At 62.7% G+C, this 20,094-nt stretch overlaps 1 protein-coding gene across 10 annotated transcripts in view; it reads right to left on the minus strand.

The window, feature by feature from the left end:
- Nucleotides 1–3,217: 3,217 nt before the first annotated feature.
- Nucleotides 3,218–20,094, minus strand: part of TNK2 (tyrosine kinase non receptor 2) — a 42,008-nt gene continuing 25,131 nt past the window's right edge. For 3 of the 10 annotated variants that reach the window (XM_062209446.1, XM_062209429.1, XM_062209413.1), the window contains exons 5-15: nucleotides 19,397–19,549; nucleotides 18,344–18,621; nucleotides 16,987–17,113; nucleotides 16,544–16,690; nucleotides 16,367–16,461; nucleotides 12,097–12,291; nucleotides 9,887–9,978; nucleotides 6,487–7,823; nucleotides 6,291–6,386; nucleotides 6,046–6,173; nucleotides 3,218–4,043 (exon numbers count right to left, since the gene is read on the minus strand). In XM_062209446.1, coding sequence (XP_062065430.1) covers nucleotides 4,037–4,043; nucleotides 6,046–6,173; nucleotides 6,291–6,386; nucleotides 6,487–7,823; nucleotides 9,887–9,978; nucleotides 12,097–12,291; nucleotides 16,367–16,461; nucleotides 16,544–16,690; nucleotides 16,987–17,113; nucleotides 18,344–18,621; nucleotides 19,397–19,549 — 2,655 coding nt within the window. In that variant the 3' untranslated portion in view covers nucleotides 3,218–4,036. Of the gene's footprint in view, nucleotides 4,044–6,041; nucleotides 6,174–6,290; nucleotides 6,387–6,486; nucleotides 7,824–8,443; nucleotides 8,489–9,886; nucleotides 9,979–12,096; nucleotides 12,292–16,366; nucleotides 16,462–16,543; nucleotides 16,691–16,986; nucleotides 17,114–18,343; nucleotides 18,622–19,396; nucleotides 19,550–20,094 lie in introns of those variants that run through there. The other 7 variants (XM_062209438.1, XM_062209420.1, XM_062209473.1 and 4 more) reach the window with 5 other exon arrangements.

Here is a 20,094-nt window from a genome sequence, read left to right on the forward strand (position 1 = left end):
AACCAGCAGAGAGACCTCTCTCTCTCTCTGTGACTTTTTCAAGCAAGCAAGTAAAATCTTCAGACAACAAAGGCCAGCCTTTATTTTGGTGGGCAGTGGGCAGCTGGAGCAGAGCTGGCCACTGGGGAGCACCATGTGCGGCCTCAGCCCTCGGGTGCTTCCTGCGTGCCCCCAGCTGCCTTCAGAGCTCCCGTCTCAGCCCCTTCCCGGCACTAGATTCCAGCTGGTCCCTGCTTGGCCCCGAGTGTGCAGGAGCCCGTTTCTCCTCTCCACGCTTCCTTGGACAGTCTCTTTAAGCACCCAGAGGCCTGGGCCAGCAGCATTTGGACTTAATTCATTTATTGGGCAATGACTTTCCACTTCAGTCTTTGGAATTTAACCTCAGGCTGCAATGTCACATTTTGCCAGTAGGTGGCGCTGCCTAACTCGAGAAAAGCCCAGGGATTCTCAAGCCTGATTTCAGGGATTTGGGAACACGGTTTACCGCCCCACACAAGAGCAGCCATTTCTGTAGAGAGTCAGGACGACAGAAATGTCACAGGGAGGGCGGTCCTGGACGTGGGATGCACCCTGAGGTCAACTCGGCCCTGTGGTTCACATTCTCAATTTCACCTGGACCCTGGGGGGAACTCGCCCCTGGGCAGCAGCAGCAGCCCCGGGCTGGCCTTGAAGCCCGGCTGCTGTCGCCAAGGTTGGCAAGAGCTGGGGCGTCCTCCGCTCCCCAAGTTCCAATTTCTGTAAAAACTCACTGGTTAGGAGCACCCTTGTTCCCAGTGGGTGGCTGGACATGTGCCAGATCCCCCCCTCAGGGCCACAGGCAGCGGCAGCCACTCTGCACCTGACCCGTCGACCACCTCGCCCCTCTGCGGGCTCTGTGCATCTGCAAGGTCAGGGGAACACGGCGTGTCACACCAGCAGGTCATGACCCCGGGGTCACGGGAGCCACCCCAGCCTAGGCCCCCTGCTTTCAAGGCCCCTGGGCGCTGGCTGGAGGACATCACGGCCCGCACCCCCCAAAGCCTGACCTTCCCCTCCCCCTGGGGACGCCGACTGTGTCTTTTCAGCTTGTGTCACCTCATCAGGGCACAACAGAGAAAAGTGCTGGGCAATCTTAGGCTCAATCCACCCCTCCATGCTGGCGACAAACCTCATCAGCTTCTTCACTGCTCTACCTTAAGGTCCTTCCGGAAGGCCCAGGATTAGGGAACCATGTGTCCTGCATGGACAGTGCAGGGATCCCAGGAAGCGGCCGGGCCTCGGCGCCTCCCCCCTGCCCCAGCCCTTGCAAAACATCCTTCAGACGCCTGGTAAATCACACAAGAGGCTGCCAGCGCTTAGGCAAAAATGACAACCCGAGTCCAAAATGTCCAGAAAAAAATCTATAAATAGATGACCGTGTGCAGCAAAAAGAACAAAATGTATCAGACAAGAGGCTCGGGAAGACAGGAGCAGCAGAACCCAATGTTATGCAGAGTGTGGCAGACTATAATGTAAGCCACTGACTGACGGATGGAGCCACAGTGCCAGCCCCGGCATTACTGAATATTAACTTCTGCCCGGCTATGAAGTTTGAGTAATTTTTTAAAAATTAAAAGTAAGTGTTGCCCCCAGCAAATGGTGTGCAGAACAGTGGGGTCTGTGGGCGCCAGATCTCCAGGGTGGCAGGGCTGCAGGTCTCAGGCCCACCAGGCAGGGAGCCCAGAGCACTGACACCCAGGGTGGGCTGTAAACCCAAGTCATCAGCTCACATTCTATGATATAATAGTATATACAGCGGGGCCAGCGCTGTGGCACAGCAGGTAAAGCCGCCACCTGCAGTGCCCGCATCCCATATGTGCGCCAGTTCGAGTCCTGGCTGCTCCACTTCTGATCCAACTCTCTGCTATGGCCTGGGAAAGCAGTGGAAGATGGCTCAAGTCCTTGGGCCCCTGCACCAGCGTGGGAGACCAGGAAGAAGTTCCTGGCTCCTGGCTTCAGATTGGCACAGCCCGGGCCATTGCCCACTCCCACTTGGGGAGTGACCCAGCGGATGGAAGACCTCTCTCTCTCTGAATCTCCCGCTCTCTGAAACTCTCTCAAATAAATAAATATTTGAAAGTCAGAGTTACACAGAGACGAAGAGGCAGAGAGAGAGAGGTCTTCCATCCACTGGCCCACTCCCCAACTGGCCACAATGGCCGGAGCTGCACCGATCCAAAGCCAGGAGCCAGGAGCTTCTTCCGAGAAGGCAGTGGATAATGGACCAAGTATCTGGGCCCCTGCCATCCACATGGGAGACCCGGATGGTGTTACAGATTCTTGGCTTTGGTTTGGCCTAGCCCTGGCCATTGTGGAGTAAACCAGTGGACAGATCTCTGTCTCTCTCCTCTCTGTCTCTCCCTCTATCTTTGCCTTTCAAATAAATGAAAATAAATCTTAACAAAAATAAACCATATCCATTCACTAGCGAAATGAATGCAAATTAAAACTGGAGAAACAGCATTTTCTACTGGTCAGTGCGACCGAAGTCAGAGAGCTCCTCAGCTGGCCCCACGGCTGCCGTGCATCAGCTGGGGCCGCACCCTCCACGCCTGCGCTCCCGCTGTGCCCCAGCCGCCACCAGGTTGAGACTGAGGGAAGAGCTGAGCTACACGACCTACTGCAGCAAGTGTGAAGGACCACACCCTGCCAAAGAAACCTGGACGCTGGGCCTGGGCTGAGCCGCACACCCACGCAGCCAGAGACGGCACCAGGACCGCCCCTCGGGCTGCCGCGGGACCCTTCCAAACACTGTAAGCTAAAAAACAAACAAACAAACGACGGAGACCCGAGAACCTGGTGCTGAAGACGGGAGGGGATGGTTGGGACAAGACCCCAGGCTGTCCACCCTTTAGTACGGCTAGACTTTGAACCACGCGACCGTATTATCCAGAAAAACAAAATTATCATCTCATACACACTAAGCCTGAGGTTCCTGACCGGGCTCCAGTTAACGAGCTACTCAGATCCCTCCCGCCTGCCTCCTTGCCTGGGGAACAAAACCTCGAGGATGTTCCTATGAGAGCCAGCGGCTGGGTGACCTGGGGTCTCTGGCCCCTCTGCCAGCCTGGTGGCCGCACAGGTCCCGGCCTACACTTCCCTGCTCTGCCCGCAGGTGGCACTGCGCAGCCAGTTGTCCTAACAGAACCTTGGGCTCTATAGCTGCTGACCACAGACAGAACAGGCGGGCACAGGGCGGTAGCATAAAATAGAAACTAACTTTATTTCTCTGGAAGAAGCAGGTATTGATAGCTGGGGCAGCAGCCGTGGCGACAGGCTGGTGGGACGACACAGAACAGCACGGGGGAAGAGCTGGGGTCAGGGAGGGAGCAGTAGCTCCTCCAGGGCAGCTGCCCCCTTGGTCTCCTCCCATCGCTGGGGCCGTGGGCCCTGGTCCCTGCCAGAGAACGGTCTGGCACCTCTGCTCTGCTTCCTGAGCCGCCTCGGGCTATTTCCAGGCACAAGGTCCCAAGACCAGCCAAGTCCCACAGTGCGTCGGCCGTGAGGCCACAGGTCACATTCTCTCCGACACCCCAGCCATCTGCCAGCGACTCCCTGGAAAAGGGCCCAGCCCTCGGGGTGGGGGTGGGGGGCTGCCAGGGCCAGCCCACCCTTCTGTGTGGTCACCCCATCCTCCCTGGGCCAGGTCAAGCCTGGCCTCCTGTGTCCGAGCCTGCTGGGCAGGGCTGGGGGGCCCGTGCCAGCCCCAAGTCCAATCAAGGACCGGAGCCAGCAGCAGGCCACGCATTGGCCCTCCTGGGGCAGCTCCTTCCGCTGAGGGGCCCCCGAGGGCTCCTTCCCACCTCTCGGCTGGGGCACGGAGGGCTGAGCCGAAGTGTGCAGGGACGGCGCTGGGCAGGGAGGGACGAGCACAGGGGTCACCCAGCCTCTGCTGTGGGGCCGCGCTCTGTCCGCTGGGAGCAGCAGGTCCTCGGGCCCGGCTCAGGGCGACGGACAGACAGACGGACGGGCTTAAATGATTCCTTCAGGACACGCCCTCTGGCTCCACAGATGACTCTCAGCGCCTAAAGGACAAAAAACGGCCAACAGTCCTTGTATCAGGGGGCAGGTGTCGGCTCCTGGTGCCGGGCACACTGGCTGCAGGGCGGCTGTGCTGGGCACTGGGTCTGTGGCTCCGCCGGCCCGGAGTGTCTTCTGTCTTTAACAAATGATGAACCACCGGCAAGAGGAGCGCGCTACTGTGCGTGAGTCACAGGGTAGCCACGGACTCGGGTGCAACAAAACCTAAGTGTGCCTGGATGCGAACCAGTGAAAGGAACTGTGGGAGGGTGCCGAGCCTCCAGGCCGGTGTGCTGTGGGCCACGCGGCAGCCACATCTCCTGTCCCCAGACAGGGACCTGCGTGAGCTGCTGGTGAGCAGGAGGCCAGCTGGGCCCCCCCTCCCCTGCCCGTGCCTCCCAGGGTGACCCTAACTTTATCCCTGTGACTTCACTTCACAACGTCTGGCTTGTTAACATCTTACGGACGTATTTCTACGTCACTGTACGTTATTTACATATCTATTGGTTTTGTTATATAAACTTTTTACAGGAAAGCAGTAACCCATTATGATTTTTCTTGGTCGGGCATTCCTTTAAAAGGCATTGAGGGGGCCGGCGCTGTGGCATAGCGGGTGAAGCCGTTGCCTGCAGTGCCAGCATCCCATATGGGCGCCGGTTCGAGTCCCGGCTACTCCACTTCTGATCCAGCTCTCTGCTATGGCCTGGGAAAGCAGCGGAAGATGGCCCAAATCCTTAGGCCCCTGCACCAGCATGGGAGACTGGGAAGAAGCTCCTGGCTTTGTATCGGTGCAGCTACGGCCGTTGTGGTCATCTGGGGAGTGAACGAGCGGATGGAAGACCTCTTCCTCTCTCTGCCTCTGCCTCTCTGTAACTCTGCCTTTTAATAAATAAATCTTTAAAAATAAATAAATAAATAAAAGGTACTGAGGCTGGAGTTCGGCCTAGCAGTTAAGACGCCTGCGTCCCCTATCAGACTGTGGGGGTCAAACACCTGGCTCTGGCCCGGACTCCAGCCTCCGCCGATGCAGAGCCTGGGAGGTAGCAATGATAGGTGCCACTCATGTGGATCGGCTCCCGGCTCTGGCCCCAGCTGGGAGCTGTTGGAGGCATTTTAGGAGCAAACCAGTGGATGGGAAATCTGTCTCTCTCTCAAACAACTTTAAAAGGCATTCAAATGTTAAATGTTACTTTAAACAGAAATATAAAAAAGAGGTGAGATACAAAAAGTTCACAGGAAGATGGACTTCAAAGACAAATTTGGTGAAAAATGAATTGTGAAATCCATGCATGAGTGGGTTCTTCAAAAAGTTCATAGAAAGCATGTGTTATTTAAAAAAAAAAAAAAAAACTGGGGCAGGCGCAGTGGTGCAGCAGGTAAAGCCGCCACCTGTAGTGCCAGCATCCTGTATGGGCGCTGATTCGTGTCCCAGCTGCTCCACTTCCCATCCAGCTCTCTGCTGTGGCCTGGGAAAGCAGTGGAAGATGGCCCAAGTGCTTGGGCCCGGAAGAAGCTCCTGACTCCTGGCTTCGGATTGGCACAGCTCCGGCCGTTGCGGCCAACTGGGAAGGGAACCAGCGGATGGAAGACCTCTCTCTCTCTCTCTCTCTCTGCCTCTACTTCTCTCTGTGTATAACTCTGACTTTCAAATAAATAAATCTTTAAAAAAAAATTTTTTTAAAAAACTATGCACAGATTACAACACCTTTGCTCCCAAATAAAGTCATGTTTCAATTCCACAAACCTTCTGCAGGGCCCTCCTATTTGTCTCCATCACTGGGTCCCCAGAGCGCCTCTCCCTGGAGCCACTTGGAGCGGCTTCTGCAGGGGCGAGCGGGGTCAGGCCATCCCCTCCCCTACTCACCAGCTCACCTGAAAACCAAGTGGCTAAAGTGTCTAAATGAGTTCATTTAGGAGAAATTGTTTTCAACCCAAACTGCCTGCCTCCCCACACCCGCTAGGGAGCCCTGGGCGACACAGGCAAGGCAGAGTGTGGCGCTTACTCACTTGTGGTGGGCAGGGCCACAAGAGCCCAGGAGGTGGCAGCCAGCCTGCTCCAGGTTCCAGTCGAACATCTCCAGCACCTTGTGGCATTCCCCTCGGGGACGCAGACCCAGCCCAAAGAGCTGCTCCACCTGCGGGGCAGAGCGGGTATCGTGGGACACACCGGGGCCGAGGGGTACAGGCCGGGGGCGGGGCTTGGGAGCAGCGGGGTCCCTGAGCGCTGGAGCAGGCAGGGGTGGTGGCGGTACCTTCAGATACTGGGCAGCCCGCTGCACGCTCCAGCCGTGGCTCTGCAGGGCTGCCTGGCACTCCTCTGTGGTCACCCCATGCACCATGACCTGCAGCTGGGCACACCCACCCGCCTGTCAGCACCACGCAGGCCCACTCCGCTGGGTCCCCTGGGCCCCTGCCCCTCCTCACCCCGAAACCGCACCTGCTACTCACCATCTGGATCTTGTCAGCTGGCCGCCCGGCCTCCGGCCCATCCGCAGGGCAGCCCCGGGGTGGCAGCCGAGCAGCGGCCCTCAGGGCTGCTGGCCGGGTCCCTGGGTTGCTGTTATTGGTGGAGAAGTTGGCCTTGGGGTCCAGGGCAGCCTGGGGCATGGGCCGGACAGTGGCGGTGGGGGCGGCAGGGGCGGGGGTGCTGGGCGGGGGCAGCAGCAGGGGCACGGGCAGGGGCGCGGGCTCCTCCTCGGGGCTCTGGGCCTCCTGCAGGAAACGCCGGCAGCGCTCCAGGTAGGCAGGGCGCTCGGGCAGCAGGTAGTAGTGGGTGTTGCTGGCCTTCTTGCCGTCGTGGATGATGGGCAGGATGCAGGGGCCGGCCCGGGGCCCGGGGGCCTGGACCACCTGCGGAGTGGCGTACTTGGGGTCGGAGGCGAAGCTCTGGGTGGTGGGCATGATCTTCCCAGGGGAGCTGGAGAGTCGGGGGGACAGAGGAGAGCTGCCAGGGGGTGCCAGGGGGCTGGGGGTCCTTGAGCCTTGAGGGGACAGGGGCTCACGGGGAGGCACTCGGGGAGGGGAGGCAGGCCCGGGCCACCGGCCCACGTCTTCCTCGCCTGCCGGGGCTGGAGACGGCTCAGCTCGTGGACGTGTGGGCCGAGGCGGGATGGGCACCCGGGGCGGCACCTGGGGCTTGTCCTCGCCCCCAGGGCCAGGCGAGGGCGCCAGGGAGGCGGCCGGGACCTGCAGCTGCCGCATGCACTCCTGCTGCAGCGCCTGGAAGATCTGGGCGGTCTGGGCGGAGCTGGCCGGCGTGCTGCCCCCCTGCGGTGGCGGGAGGAAAAGGTTGTCCTCCAGGGCAGGGGGAGGCCGCGCCTGCTCGGGCACGAAGGCGTAGTTGGTCTCGCCCTGGCCAGGCCCCATCAGGGTGCTGTTGATGGAGCAGACCTCGAAGTCCTCCTCGTCCTGGGCCACGTCATCATAGGCAGGGGGTGGGGGCAGGGGGCGCGCATCCCAGTCCACCACGGGTGTGGGGTGCAGGGGCCGGGGCAGCGCGCGCGTGGGGCTCTGTGGAGGGGTCTTGTCCAGCAAGGAGCAGGCGTCCATGGCCAGCTGTGCCAGGGAGGGCGCGCAGGGCCGCGGGGCCGGCACCACGGGCTCCTCGCCGAAGTCGATGAGCGGAGCCTCGCCCACACCCCCGCGGCTCGCCTTGGTGCCCGGCACCCGGGCCGATGGCTTCGCCAGCCACAAGCCCCGGGCTGGGCCAGGTTTCCGCATGCCTAGCCTCTTGAAGTCGCTGGCCAGTGGGTCCTGTTCCTCACTCACAGGGTCGTAGGTTGGCTCTGTGATGGACAGAGAGACCCCCATAGGAGGTGGTGTCGGGGGCAGGAGAGCCGAGCGTCCCCACCGACTCCCCGCTCCCAACTCCCAGAGGCTGCTGCAATTCTCTTGGGTGCCTGGGGGACCCCATTCCAGAGACAGGGTGGGACCCACTGCTGGCCCCCTGCCTTCACTGAAGCCATGGTAACCTATGCCCATGCCTGTCTCCGAGGCCCCCTCCAGCCACACGAGACCCCAGACGGCCCTGCTCCTGGGCCGGGGTTAGCAAGCCTCCACTAACCCCACAGCGGCCACTGTTAGTGCAGGCAGGGGTTACGGGCAGCACTCCCTGGCAGGAGGGGGACAGTGACCAACCACCTCTGCTAGTCCGCACAGGAGCGAGGCAGGGCCCGGACCCAGGCACAGCGGGGAGGTGGGGGAGCGCTGCACACCTGCTCCCGGAGCCCAGGCACTGGGGGTGGGGGGAGGCATGCTGGGCCTAGCCAAGCCCAAAAGCTCACGGCACACACCCACGTGCCCTCCCACCCGGCCAGCCGCCAGGGCTCTGTACCTTCCAGGAGAGGAGTGAGAGGAGAGAGGGGGCGGGGGCAGGGGCCAAGGCATCCAGAGCAGCCCCACTTACTCTGAGTGAAGATGGCGGGCTGAGGTGGGCGAGGCGGAGGCTCCCCTACAAGAAAGGCCATGCAGAGAAGGGGGCACAGAGCAGACAGGGCAGGGGAGGGGCACAGAGCAGACAGGGCAGGGGAGGGGCACAGAGCAGACAGGGCAGGGGAGGGGCACAGAGTGGGGGGACAGAGCAGACAGGGCAGGGGAGGGGACAGAGTGGGGGGACAGAGCAGACAGGGCAGGGGAGGGGCACAGAGTGGGGGGACAGAGCAGACAGGGCAGGGGAGGGGCACAGAGTGGGGGGGACAGAGCAGACAGGGCAGGGGAGGGGCACAGAGTGGGGGGCACAGAGCAGACAGGGCAGGGGAGGGGCACAGAGTGGGGGGCACAGAGCAGGCAGGGGAGGGGCACAGAGCAGACAGGGTAGGGGAGGGGGACAGAGTGGGGGGCACAGAGCAGACAGGGTAGGGGAGGGGGACAGAGTGGGGGGCACAGAGCAGACAGGGCAGGGGAGGGGCACAGAGCAGACAGGGCAGGGGAGGGGCACAGAGTGGGGGGACAGAGCAGACAGGGCAGGGGAGGGGCACAGAGTGGGGGGGACAGAGCAGACAGGGCAGGGGAGGGGGACAGAGTGGGGGGCACAGAGCAGGCAGGGGAGGGGCACAGAGCAGACAGGGTAGGGGATGGGGACAGAGTGGGGGGCACAGAGCAGACAGGGTAGGGGAGGGGGACAGAGTGGGGGGCACAGAGCAGACAGGGCAGGGGAGGGGCACAGAGCAGACAGGGCAGGGGAGGGGCACAGAGTGGGGGGCACAGAGCAGACAGGGCAGGGGAGGGGCACAGAGTGGAGGGGACAGAGCAGACAGGGCAGGGGAGGGGGACAGAGTGGGGGGCACAGAGCAGACAGGGCAGGGGAGGGGGACAGAGTGGGACAGGGCACAGGAAGGGGGGACAGAGAGGCACAGAGGGCACGGCAGGGGGAACAGAGTCGGGGGAGAGAGGGGGAGAGAGAGCAGTGAATAGGAGCGCGTGAAGGAGCAAAGGACCCAGCACATGCGAGGCACTGCGGTGGCAGGATGCGGATGGTCAGGTTCCGGAGTCACAGGCAGAGGATCTGGGAGGTGCAGGCCGTGGGGTGGTTTTGGCTCAGGACAGAGCGGGATTAAGGGCAGTGAGGAAAGCCAGGATCAGAGCAGGGCCAGCGAGGAAGGCGGCAGGAGGGAGGGGGAAGCCGAGGCAGGCAGGGCTAATGCAGGACCAAGCCGAGGGAGTCCACCTCAGCGGATACAGCTGCCTCTCGTCCTCTACCCCACGCCCAGCCAGAGCCAGGGACGCAGCTGTCCCACCCGCTGCTCCTGGAGCCGGAACCGCAGGCCCAGGGCAGCCCGAGAAAGCAGTACCCCCCGCCCCAAGCCCCCACAGCCAACGACCTGGACAGCACAGAGCAGGGGGCTCTTACTTTTCCCCCTTCCTGGAGGCTGGGTGGGCCGGGAGGCGCTCAGCTCCACGCTCAGCAGGTCGGGAGGGTCCATGGGATTCCCCAGGTAGAGCCTGTGGTAGGAGAGCCAGGTCAGAGGCGGGGGTGGGGGGGTGGGCTCCCGCAGAATCGCCACGCCTATCACTCTGAGTGTCAGAGGAGAAGCTGAGGAGCAGGCAGCACGGGGCATCCCGGGCCCAAGCTGCAGCTCCGGTCCCTTCTGCAGATCTAAGCTGTTAGCAGAGGAGGCTTCTGGGAGAAGGAGCAGAGAAAGCAAACCCAAGCCCAGGCTAGAAGCTGCCGACTCCAGGGTTCTGATACTGCCCCCATGGCACCCCAACGCACACTGGCAGTCCCTCTGCTGCGTCCTGCAGGTCCCACGGGGAGGGCCCGCGGCAGAGGCATCCGGGCCACAGTCCTCAGGCAGGGTGGGTGGGAGGCGTCCTGCTGGGCCCTGCCAGGAGCTGGAGAGGCTGGGCCACCTGCACCCTCAACCCCTGCACCAACTGTCAGGATCTGGGACTTAGTGAGGCTGATTCAAGCCTGGAGGAACAGGGCCAGGCTGGCCAGGCCAGGAGTGGGGCAGCGGGTGGTGGCCCACTGCCGCACAGCCCCGCACTTGGCTCTGGGGAGTGACAGACAGGGGCCGGCCCCTCCCAGGGCCTGGTGTTCCGTGTGTGGGTCATGGAGCAGGAGGGCCTGGCTTTAGCACGCCACTCAGGGAGGACATGCGTGTGCGAAGTTGGCAGGAGAAAGGGCTGCACAGGGGCGTGCAGGCTGGCGGAAGGAGCTGCTGGGGGTCCCAGGGAGGGGGGCCGTCCAGGACATGACCAGATCTGTGTCCCCCCCACCCCACCTCACCCTTCTACTACAAGGAGACAGCAACCCCTGTCCCAGGTGCAGGCCCGCGGGGTGGCTCCCCTCCGAGGTCACCCTGGAGAGTTCCCCCAAGCCCTGCTGGCCTGACTCCGTGAAGCAGGCACGCCCCCAGCCAGGCCTGTGCACACCTCCAGGACCTTGGCCCTTGCTCAGAGGCAAGGGTCGGGACCCTTCCCCAGGCTGTGTCCTCAGGCCAGTGTGCCAGCAGGGGTAAGGCCATAGCCTGGGGGTCTCTGCACCCAGGGGGAGTGTGGACCCATCCTTGGTGGTCCCTGACCCAAGTTTTGCCTACAGTGAGATGCTATGGGGCAATGAGACCTGTGCCCACAGCAGTGCAGCGAAGAGTGCAGGCGGACAGAGGGCTCTGTGGGCCCTGGAGGGCAGGCCGGATGCTTGCTCGTCCCCAACTCTGCCCCGGCACTGACAGCCAGCACTCAGCGGGGCCCTGCACTCCGGCACACACACCCCACCCCATTCTCCCTTAATATCCTGTTGTTGCGTTGTGCTTCAGGGATGGAGGGCAGCTAGGAAGACTTGGGCAGTGTGTGCCAGGCCCGGGACTGCGGCAAGGCAGAGAGAGGAAGCCAGACAGTGCCTCTGCCGCTCCTGGTCCGAGACACCCACGGCCCTGTCCCCATGCGAGGGGTCACCCGGCTGCCCAGGGAGCCGCTCCCCTGCACGGGCCCCCTTGGAGCCCACGAGGGGTGCTGCCCCAGCGTGTCCACCAGTGCTGAAGCCAGGAGAGCGCTGAGGACGCCGCTGCGAGAGCAGAAAACGCAGCGCTGAGGCTGCCCTGTGCTGTCGTCCGGGAGGAAAGCTCTCGAAGGACAAGGCACAAACCCCGGCCCCGGGCAGGGGGTCAGGAGCGCGTGCGGGGTCAGAAGGCAGAGCAGCGTGTGTGAAGGCCTCAGAGTGCGGCACGACACCTGCTACAGGTGACTGTGACAGGCAAACTCCCAAGGCCCCTGCCATGGCCACCCGGCAGACTCTCCCCGTAGGCAAAACAGGGTTTGGGGACTTGAAGGATGGACCCACACTGTCCCCCTTGTGCACAAGGGCCCTAGGTGCTGGACCTGGGAACCGCCTCTGGGAAGCAGTTGGAGCTGCACATGCAGAGAGCACATTCGCAACCCTGACCTTGACCTCGAGGGCAGATGCACCATGCCACCTGCTGAGTGACCCGCATCGCACCCAGGGAGCTCACAGACACAGCAGGGCCTTCCCAGCAGGACCCCCGAATCCTGGGCTGTGGCTGCCCAGGGGTCTGCAGCTTCCCAAGAACAAGGCTGGGGCCGGGGAGGCTGCGCACTCACTCGTCGATCCTGTCGGGGAAGCCCCAGCAGTGGCGGGGGTCGCTGTCGCCATGCCCCGTGTGGATGAAGCTGTTCTGCAGGGGCTGGCTGATGTCCTGGGCCGACAGGCCAGCCACGGAGGTCACCACGTTGCGAGGGAAGGGCCCCACGCACAGCGTCCGTGTGTTCTGGCCGCGCCACCAATAGTTCTCGGCCCTGCCCGACAAAGAGGACGAAGTAAGCAGAGGTGGTGGAACCCTTCTCACATCTGCTCACCTGGGCAGAAGGCGAGCACGAGGGCGGGGCCTCAGGACCAGGCAGCTGGCCTGGGCGCCCCTCCCTCTGCCACTCCCCATCCCGGCCCGGCCACTTGCACACAGCTGTACCCTGAGCTCCCTAGGTGGCTCAGGCAGCTCTTCCCACAGCTCACAAATAAGGAAACAGGTTCCAACAGGCGACACGCTGTGCCCACAGTTACCAGATAGATCTTGGCGGACTCAGGAATTAAGTGGGCAAAGCTCATGCCCTGGCGTCCCTCCTTCCCCGGCCCCAGGCCTCCTGGCCCCTGGATTTCACTCCTCAGCTGGGTCCCAGTGGTTCTGAGATACATGGGACTCAAGGGACATCCGGGACCTCAGTACCAGGCTGGGAGCCAGGCCCTCGGCGCACTGTCTACTCCCAGCTTCAAGTGTGTGTAGGCACCGGGGTGCACCTGCGGCCTTCTCCATGGCGGGGCGGCGAGGACTCACCCTTGCCACCCTGCTCCTCTCCCCATGAGTGGAGAGAGCTCCACTTGTCTTAAAGCGAGAGGTCCAGCAGGGAGCGCCTGCCCAGGGCACGACGCCCCGGCAGATGCAGCCTGCACTGGGGCTGGGCCCCCGCGCTTTGGTGTTTGCAAGCCCTAAGGATTGCGAGATTCCTGCCTGATGTGGGGCAAGCCTTGGCAAAGGCACAAGTGGGGACAGCCCTCACGCTGATGGGACACACGTGGCACCAGGCTGCCTGCCCTCCCTGCCATCCCTACTTCACCTGGCCTAGGGCCAGAAACAGAGAGAGAGGCTCCAAAATGCAGCCAGACCACAGGGCCTGCAGGAAGCTGGTGGCAGGAGCTGAGGCAGCGTGACCTCCCAGAGACCAAAAACCCAAGGCCACCAACACGGTGTCCTCGGGGTGGGGCGGGGGAGGTGGTGCTGAGCTCCCACAGCCCCAGCCCCCTCACAAACAGCATACCAGCAACCCTGTGATTACCCATGATCCCTCCAGGGTGGGAAGGGCAGGAAAGGAAGCAAGAGAGGACCCCACCCCAAGAAGGCACAAGGCCCATCCAGAAATAGCAGGGCCGCCTCAAGGAGACAAAGGCTCCCCTCGGAGCACACGGTCACCAGGGTCAGGCGCTAGGGAGGAACAGCTGGCACCGGGGACCCAAGGCCACTCCCCCCCGGCACCCCCACCGGCTCCCCAGTGACGCCCTCGACCTGACGGTCCCTCCACCCCAGGGCTGGACGCTGGACTCTGCTCCCCACACCTCTGCAGAGGTGCTCATTAACTCGGGAGAGAGCCGTGGCTGAGGCGGAGCCGCTGTTCCGAGCAGAACGGACTCCCGTCCAAGGCCAGGTCGGGCCGGGGCCACTCCCTCCGCCCCACTGCCCTTGCCGGCTCAGCCCAGCTTCTGTCACAGAAGCCTCCTTCTGGACCCCCTCTTCAGAGGGCAAGGGATGAGCAGAGGTCTGACGGAGACCAGGGACCCCGGGGTGGCTGTTGGTCAGTCCCAGCATCGCCTCTCAGACGCACGCTTGCTCCTGGGGGCAGGAGAGTTGGGGTACAGAGGCTGTGTAAAGGAGAGAGGCCCCCGAGATGCATCCCAGCCCCTCAGAAGCAACACACACCTCAAAAGGAACTTCACGGGCAGCCAGTGCGGCATCTCACTGCCCCCACCCCTGGGCAGCCGTCCCTTCCAGCCCAGCCTGCTCCAGCCGCACCCTCTCTCCCTGCCCTGCATGGCCCAGAGCCTTGGTGGCACGGGGAGCACCAGGCCTGCCATCCACAGCGCCGAGCAGAGGCCAACAGCACCTCCAGCGCAATCTCCCCACTTGCTGCTGCCCTTGGGCCTCCTGGCCGAGCTCCTGGGGCAGACAAGACTGGAAAGCTGAGCCTGGGCCAAGGAAGGCCGGAGGCTGCCCCAGCTCCGCACCTGTCGGACCCTGTCCCTGTCCTGGCCACAAGTACTCCAGAAACGGCCAAACAACGTGGCCTCAGCTCACGACACACAGCCCTCCTGCCCCCTTCTCTGTGGGCGTCCCCCCGCCTTGAGGGATAATTCAGGTACTGGTTGCTGACCTCGCCTCCCTACCTCAGGAGGCAGGGGCTCCGGGGCCAAGCCCAGGCCTTCCAGACGGATGGCAGACCCCCGCCCGCCGTGGTCAGTTCTGGGGAAGCGCCAGGTGAAGACTGCCGGCTCCCAGCCGGACCCTCTGTGGAAGCCCCGCCACCCCCTGTCCCTCTGAGCCTGGGCAGCTTCCTAAGCTCAGCCTCCTGGCTGCCCGGTGCCTGAGAAGCGCTGGGACCTCGGGGTCAGGCACAGCTGGGGCCGGGGAACTCCAGAGCTGGGACCAGCAGACAGTTTCAGCAAGGAGGAGAACAGCATGGAGAAGGAGGTAGTGAGACAGAGGGAGACCCACACAGGCACACGCAGGCCCACAGAGACACAGGGACAGAGACACGGAGACACTCAGGGACCACGCAAACAAGGAGGCAGTCAGCATCCAGGCACTGCCGGCACAGACCCACTCCCAAGCCTCACCAGCTGCCGGGATGCCCACCCCTCACCTCCCGTCCATCCGCCCCTCACCTCCCACCTCCTGAGCAGCTCCAGGGAATGGGGGCAGGACTGAGGTCCCAGTCAGGGCTGGAGGCCCAGGACGAGTAGCCCTGTGGGCCCAACCGTCAGGGGCAGCAGCCCGGCGTTGGAGCCAGCAGCTGGGGTCAACCGGAGCCTGTGGCTGGACCGGCAGGGCCAGGGCCTCCCAGGAGGAGCCACTCCCGCAGCCCCGCCCGCAGCCTGCCTCCTTCCGGTGCTGACCCAGGGCACCAGCTCCAGAGACACACGCCCCAGAGACACACCAAGTTCTGAGTCATTCCTCTGGGGAAGGCAGGCTCCAGCCGAGACAAGAGATGGGAGTGGTAAAGACCAGGACCTAGCAGAGTCCCTGGGGGTGGGAACAGTTGCAGGCCCAGACCTGGAGCCTCAGGCCCTGTCAGGCCCCTCCACAGGGCCTTCTGAGGGTCGTGCTGCACCCACAGCTGTTCCTTCCTGCTCCCACCCTGTCTCTGTCCCCCTAGCAGCTCTCTGCTTTCCCCTCACCATCCCTGACTCTCGACCTGAACCCGCCTCCTGCAGGCTGTTGGGTGCCATTCCTGCTCCCAGACACTACGTTGGAGAGGGGGGCGCAGGGTGTGTTCCTCCACCCTAGGGACACAGCACACAGGCTCCCCACCACAAGAACCCCCCGCCTGAAACCCACACAGACGGGGCAGCCTCCTGCCCCCAGCCTGGCCTGGTGCAGCCAGAGGAGTGGGCAGCACGGGGCATTTCCTCTGCCTCACTCTTGGTGAGGAACCTCCAGGCTGCCCTGCCCCAACCAGTTCCTCAGACACTCAGGGGATCAGATAACAGAAGGTGGGGTGCATGTGGGCGGGGCTTCCCGGGACAGGTGCTGGCAGTGCGGGGGCTGCAGGTAAGAGCGGTGACTCAGGGGACGCTGGGCCTGTCAGACGGAGACTGCTCCGGGCACATGGGCAGGGGAGGGCAGGGGGCAGGAACAGAGAGGGCCTTGCAAGGAGAGACTGGCAAGAAAGGGGCGAAGGTGGAGGCCCAGGCACAGGACAGGGGAGGCCAAGGCCACCGGAAGCCCTGAGGGGAGCCTCGGGGCTCGGAAAGGACAGGAAGAGGGCAGGACCCGGCAGGTCCAGGCTGTGTTAGGGTCCTGCAGGGCAGCCAGGTGGGCGGTCAGGAGTCCTGGAGGAATGACAGGCGCTCCTGAGTGTTCGGCTGTGGCCCGGGGCCAGGCTGGGCCACTTCCTGTTCCTCACCAACCTGGCAGCCCGGCCCTGATCCACACAGCAGGCGCAGGGGACAGGGAACACCCTGTCTGCGCAGCAGCGGCCGCATCTGTGCCCTCGGCCCCAGGCGCTCGGGTCTGACCCCACCCGTCGCCGCCACGGTGTGCCCTCTGTGCACGCGCCCTGCCGGCCCACGTCCTTGGAGGGCTCCCAGGCCAGGGCATGGTCCTACCTTCCCTCGATGACGGTGATGACGTCATTCATCTGGATGTGCAGCTTGTCTGGCTCCTCAAAATCCTGCAGGGCTCGCATGTCCGTGGGCTGGGCCTGGGGGAGACACAGGTCACTGCCCACCCTGGGACTGACCCAGGGCAGCCTCTCACTTGGACACCCCAGCTCGGCCCCTCACCTCCAGCAGGAAGTCCCGCAGGGCCACAAACGTGGGTCTGTCCTCCGGCTTGTGAGCCCAGCACTGGACCATGACATTGTAGATGTCCTGGGGGCAGTCCTCGGGCCGCGGCAGGCGCTCCCCTTCCTTGTCAATCTTGTGCAGGATCTGTCGGGAGCACAGGCAGAGCACTCAGCTCTCCACCTCCCATGGTCCCTGCAGCCCAGGCTGCATCTGCCGCTGCTGCCGCTGGCCGCCAGGCCTGCCCTCCTCAGTAGAAGCCTGGCACCCACAGCAGGGCTAGATGACAGTAGGTCCCAGCTCTTCCCTGCCCCCATCAGCCCCTCCTGAGACCTGGAGGCGGACTTGGGGCAGGGAGAGGAGCGCCAGTTCCAGCAAGGCCAGACTGGGTGCCAAGGAGGGAATTAACCCCCACCCGCCCACAAAGAGCATGGCCCCCTTACCTGACTGCCATTGAGGCCGATCCAGGGCTCCTGGCCATACGTGAACATCTCCCACAACGTCACCCCAAACATCCAGGTGTCGCTGGCGTGTGAGAAGGTGCGTGTCTTCAGGCTCTCCGGGGCGCACCTGGCAGAGGCAGGAGTCAAAGAAAGGGCCACCTGAGCACCCCTACAGGACACTGGTCTCACAGGCATTTGCTGTCGCCTGGAGCCAGGCCCAGTGATGGGTATCGGGGACAGGGAACGAGTGGACAGGAGGGGACTTCCTGACTGCGGCGTGCAGGTGCACTGACCCCACCTGTGCTGAGGTCCCTCGTTCACGTGCAGCTGGGGTGGGAGGAGGAGGGGAAGTGCCCAGTTGGGAAGCAGGGCAGGGGCGGGCGGGCTGTTCTCTAACTGGTGGGAAGACCACAATGCCCAGATTTGGGACAGGATTCTGGGATTTGGCCCATTTCAGCAGGAAAGCGTGGGTGGGAAATTCACATAGGGCCTGGGGAAGAACCAAAATGGGTGCCAAGAGTCATCCTGGTTTCACCCAAATATACCCACGCTGTCTCTGGACGCTACTGCCTGCAGCTGGGAGGGGGCAGTCCAGAGTTGGGGACAGAGCAAGGGGGAGTGTCCCAGACTGAGAGCAGCCCTGCCACTCAGACGGGAGGGGACCCGGGGAGTCTCCAGGGCACACCCTCCCTGTCCATGAAAAGGGAACTTCAACCTGCTCACTTCACAAGGTTTGAGGGGTCTACAGTCTACCCCCAAACCAGAAGGCTTGACTAGGAAACGGGCTGCTGCCAATTATTCCATGTCAACAGGGAAGTTCCAGGAAATACGGTACCGCCCTGGTATAAAGGGAGCTCCTAACAGGGGAGCCATGCAACCTGGCTCACAACGGCTGCTGGACCGGCGCCCTGCACTCCGAAGTGGGGAGATGGTACCCCTGGCACAGGAGGACCACGGTCATCTCAACCCACAGGGGACATGGTGGTGTGCCACATAACCCCCCAGTATGCAGGTGAGCAGCCCTGGTTGTAGAATACAGGGCCCATCCTGGCTCTACCACGAGAGAGCGTTAACTAGTCTTTGCCTGGATAACTTCACAGTTGAGTCCCCTGGGAAGCCTCTTCCTAGCTCACTGAGTAACAGGCCCCTTGTCTCTATGTCTGGCCGGGATCCAGACCCTGGCACCCGGGACCTCGAGGATTTTCTACACAGACAGGTAAAGGGATGGCTGTGCCAGAGGGGTACCCCAGGCCCAGGCCGGTCAGGGGCAGGCCCAGACAAGAGTCGTGGCCATGGTGGGTGCAGGAGGCCCCGGGTTGGGTGTAGACCCTGTGAGTTGGCAGCGCCTGCCCCTCACCAGGCAAAGGGCACCTTGCGATGTTCCTGCATGACGTAGTGGTCATCGTTCTGGGGCAGTGCTCGCATCAGCCCAAAGTCCCCGATCTTGACCAGATCTCGGGTAGCCAACAGCAGATTGCGGGCAGCCAGGTCACGGTGGATAAAGCGCTTGGACTCCAGGTAGCCCATGCCCTCAGCCACCTGCACAGCGTAGCGGCTCAGGGTCCCCAGGAGGAAGTGCCCCTGGTGCTTACGTAGCCGGTCCAGCAACGATCCCAGAGGTGCCAGCTCTGTCACCTAAGGCCAAGGAGACGGAGGGAGGAACACGCCCAGGTAAGCCCCAGCCCCTCTCAGCACCCCAAGCTGGGCCCCCAGGGCCCCCATGAAGGCCTGGCGGAGCCATGAGCAATGCTGCTTCCTGGCCTCCACACAGTGCGGGAAACTGAGGCCCAGAGAGAAGGAACTCAAAAGATTTGGGTTAGACATTCTAAACACTGGGGTCAGTGATGTGGTATAGCAGGTTAAGCCGCTGCCTGCAACGCCAGCATCCCATATTGGAGTGCTCGTTCAAGACTTGGCCGCTCTGCTTCCAATCCAACTCCCTGCTATTGTGCCTGGAAAAGCAGAGGAAGATGGCTCAGGGACCTGAGCCTCTGCCACCCGCGTGGGAGACCCGGATGAGTTCCAGGCTCTTGGCCCAGTTCCAGCCGTTGCAGCCATCTGCGGAGTGAACCAGCAGATGGAAGATCTCCCTTTGTCTTTCCTTCCCTCTGGGTCACTCTGCCTTGCAAACACATAAATAATAGTTAAATTTTTAAAAACAAGTTCCAAAAACTAGACTTAAGGGTCAACTCCTCCCATGGGTGCAACACTCTGCCAATGTGTGCTAGCAACCCAGAGAAAGCCCCAGGGCTGGGCCCATGAGCCCCCTTTACCACCATCAGCGGGGGGCCTCTGACCTCAGTGTGGACAAAGCAACCCCAGCACAGGCAGGAAGAGGGGCACACGCGGGAGCCCAAAGCCTACAGGCCTCTCACCCTGCTCCTGTGACTCCCCTGGCCCAGGGACTCACCATCTTCATGGGCGGGGTGAGCACAACACCGTAGAGACGAATGAGGTTGCGGTGGTCAAGCGAATGCATGGCATTGACCTCACGGATGAAGTCATCCATGGCCTCTGGCTGGCTCAGCACATCCGGCTTCAGGCATTTCACAGCCACGCTCACCTGCTCAGAGCGGGACGTGCAGGGCTTCAGGACTCACGCCCCCCCACACACCTCGGAGCCAGTCTGCCCCTCCCCCGCCAGCTCCGCTGGCCTCCCCCACCCCCACTCCAGCCTCAGGCCTGCACATCTCAGACAGTGAAGGTGTCGCCGGTGCTCATGCTGCACACTCTGCCTGTGGCCAGGCTGGGCAAGGACAGCTGGGGCCACCAGCTGGGCCTCTCCTTCCTGGAGCCACAGTAAGCTACGAGATGCCCGGTGTGATGGCAGAGTAGTAAAATGGTATAAGAAGATTTTATAATACAATGGAACGTTAGGTGTTTGTGTGTAGAAGGAAAGGATGTCTTAAATTATGACACACACACAAAAAAAACCTCATCTATGGTGCTAGAAGTCAGGAAAGCAGCTCCCCCTGGGAGAAGGGGGAGAGGCGGGTTGGGGGGCGGTCCCACCCATGGCCTGGGCCACGCTACGGTGGTTGGTGGGCCAGCAAGCTCCACTTCAGGGTTAGCTGTCTTAGTGGATGTATGTTGTCCCGCAGGAAGCAA

Source organism: Lepus europaeus, chromosome 2, assembly GCF_033115175.1.
Source record: "Lepus europaeus isolate LE1 chromosome 2, mLepTim1.pri, whole genome shotgun sequence".
Taxonomy (NCBI): domain Eukaryota; kingdom Metazoa; phylum Chordata; class Mammalia; order Lagomorpha; family Leporidae; genus Lepus; species Lepus europaeus.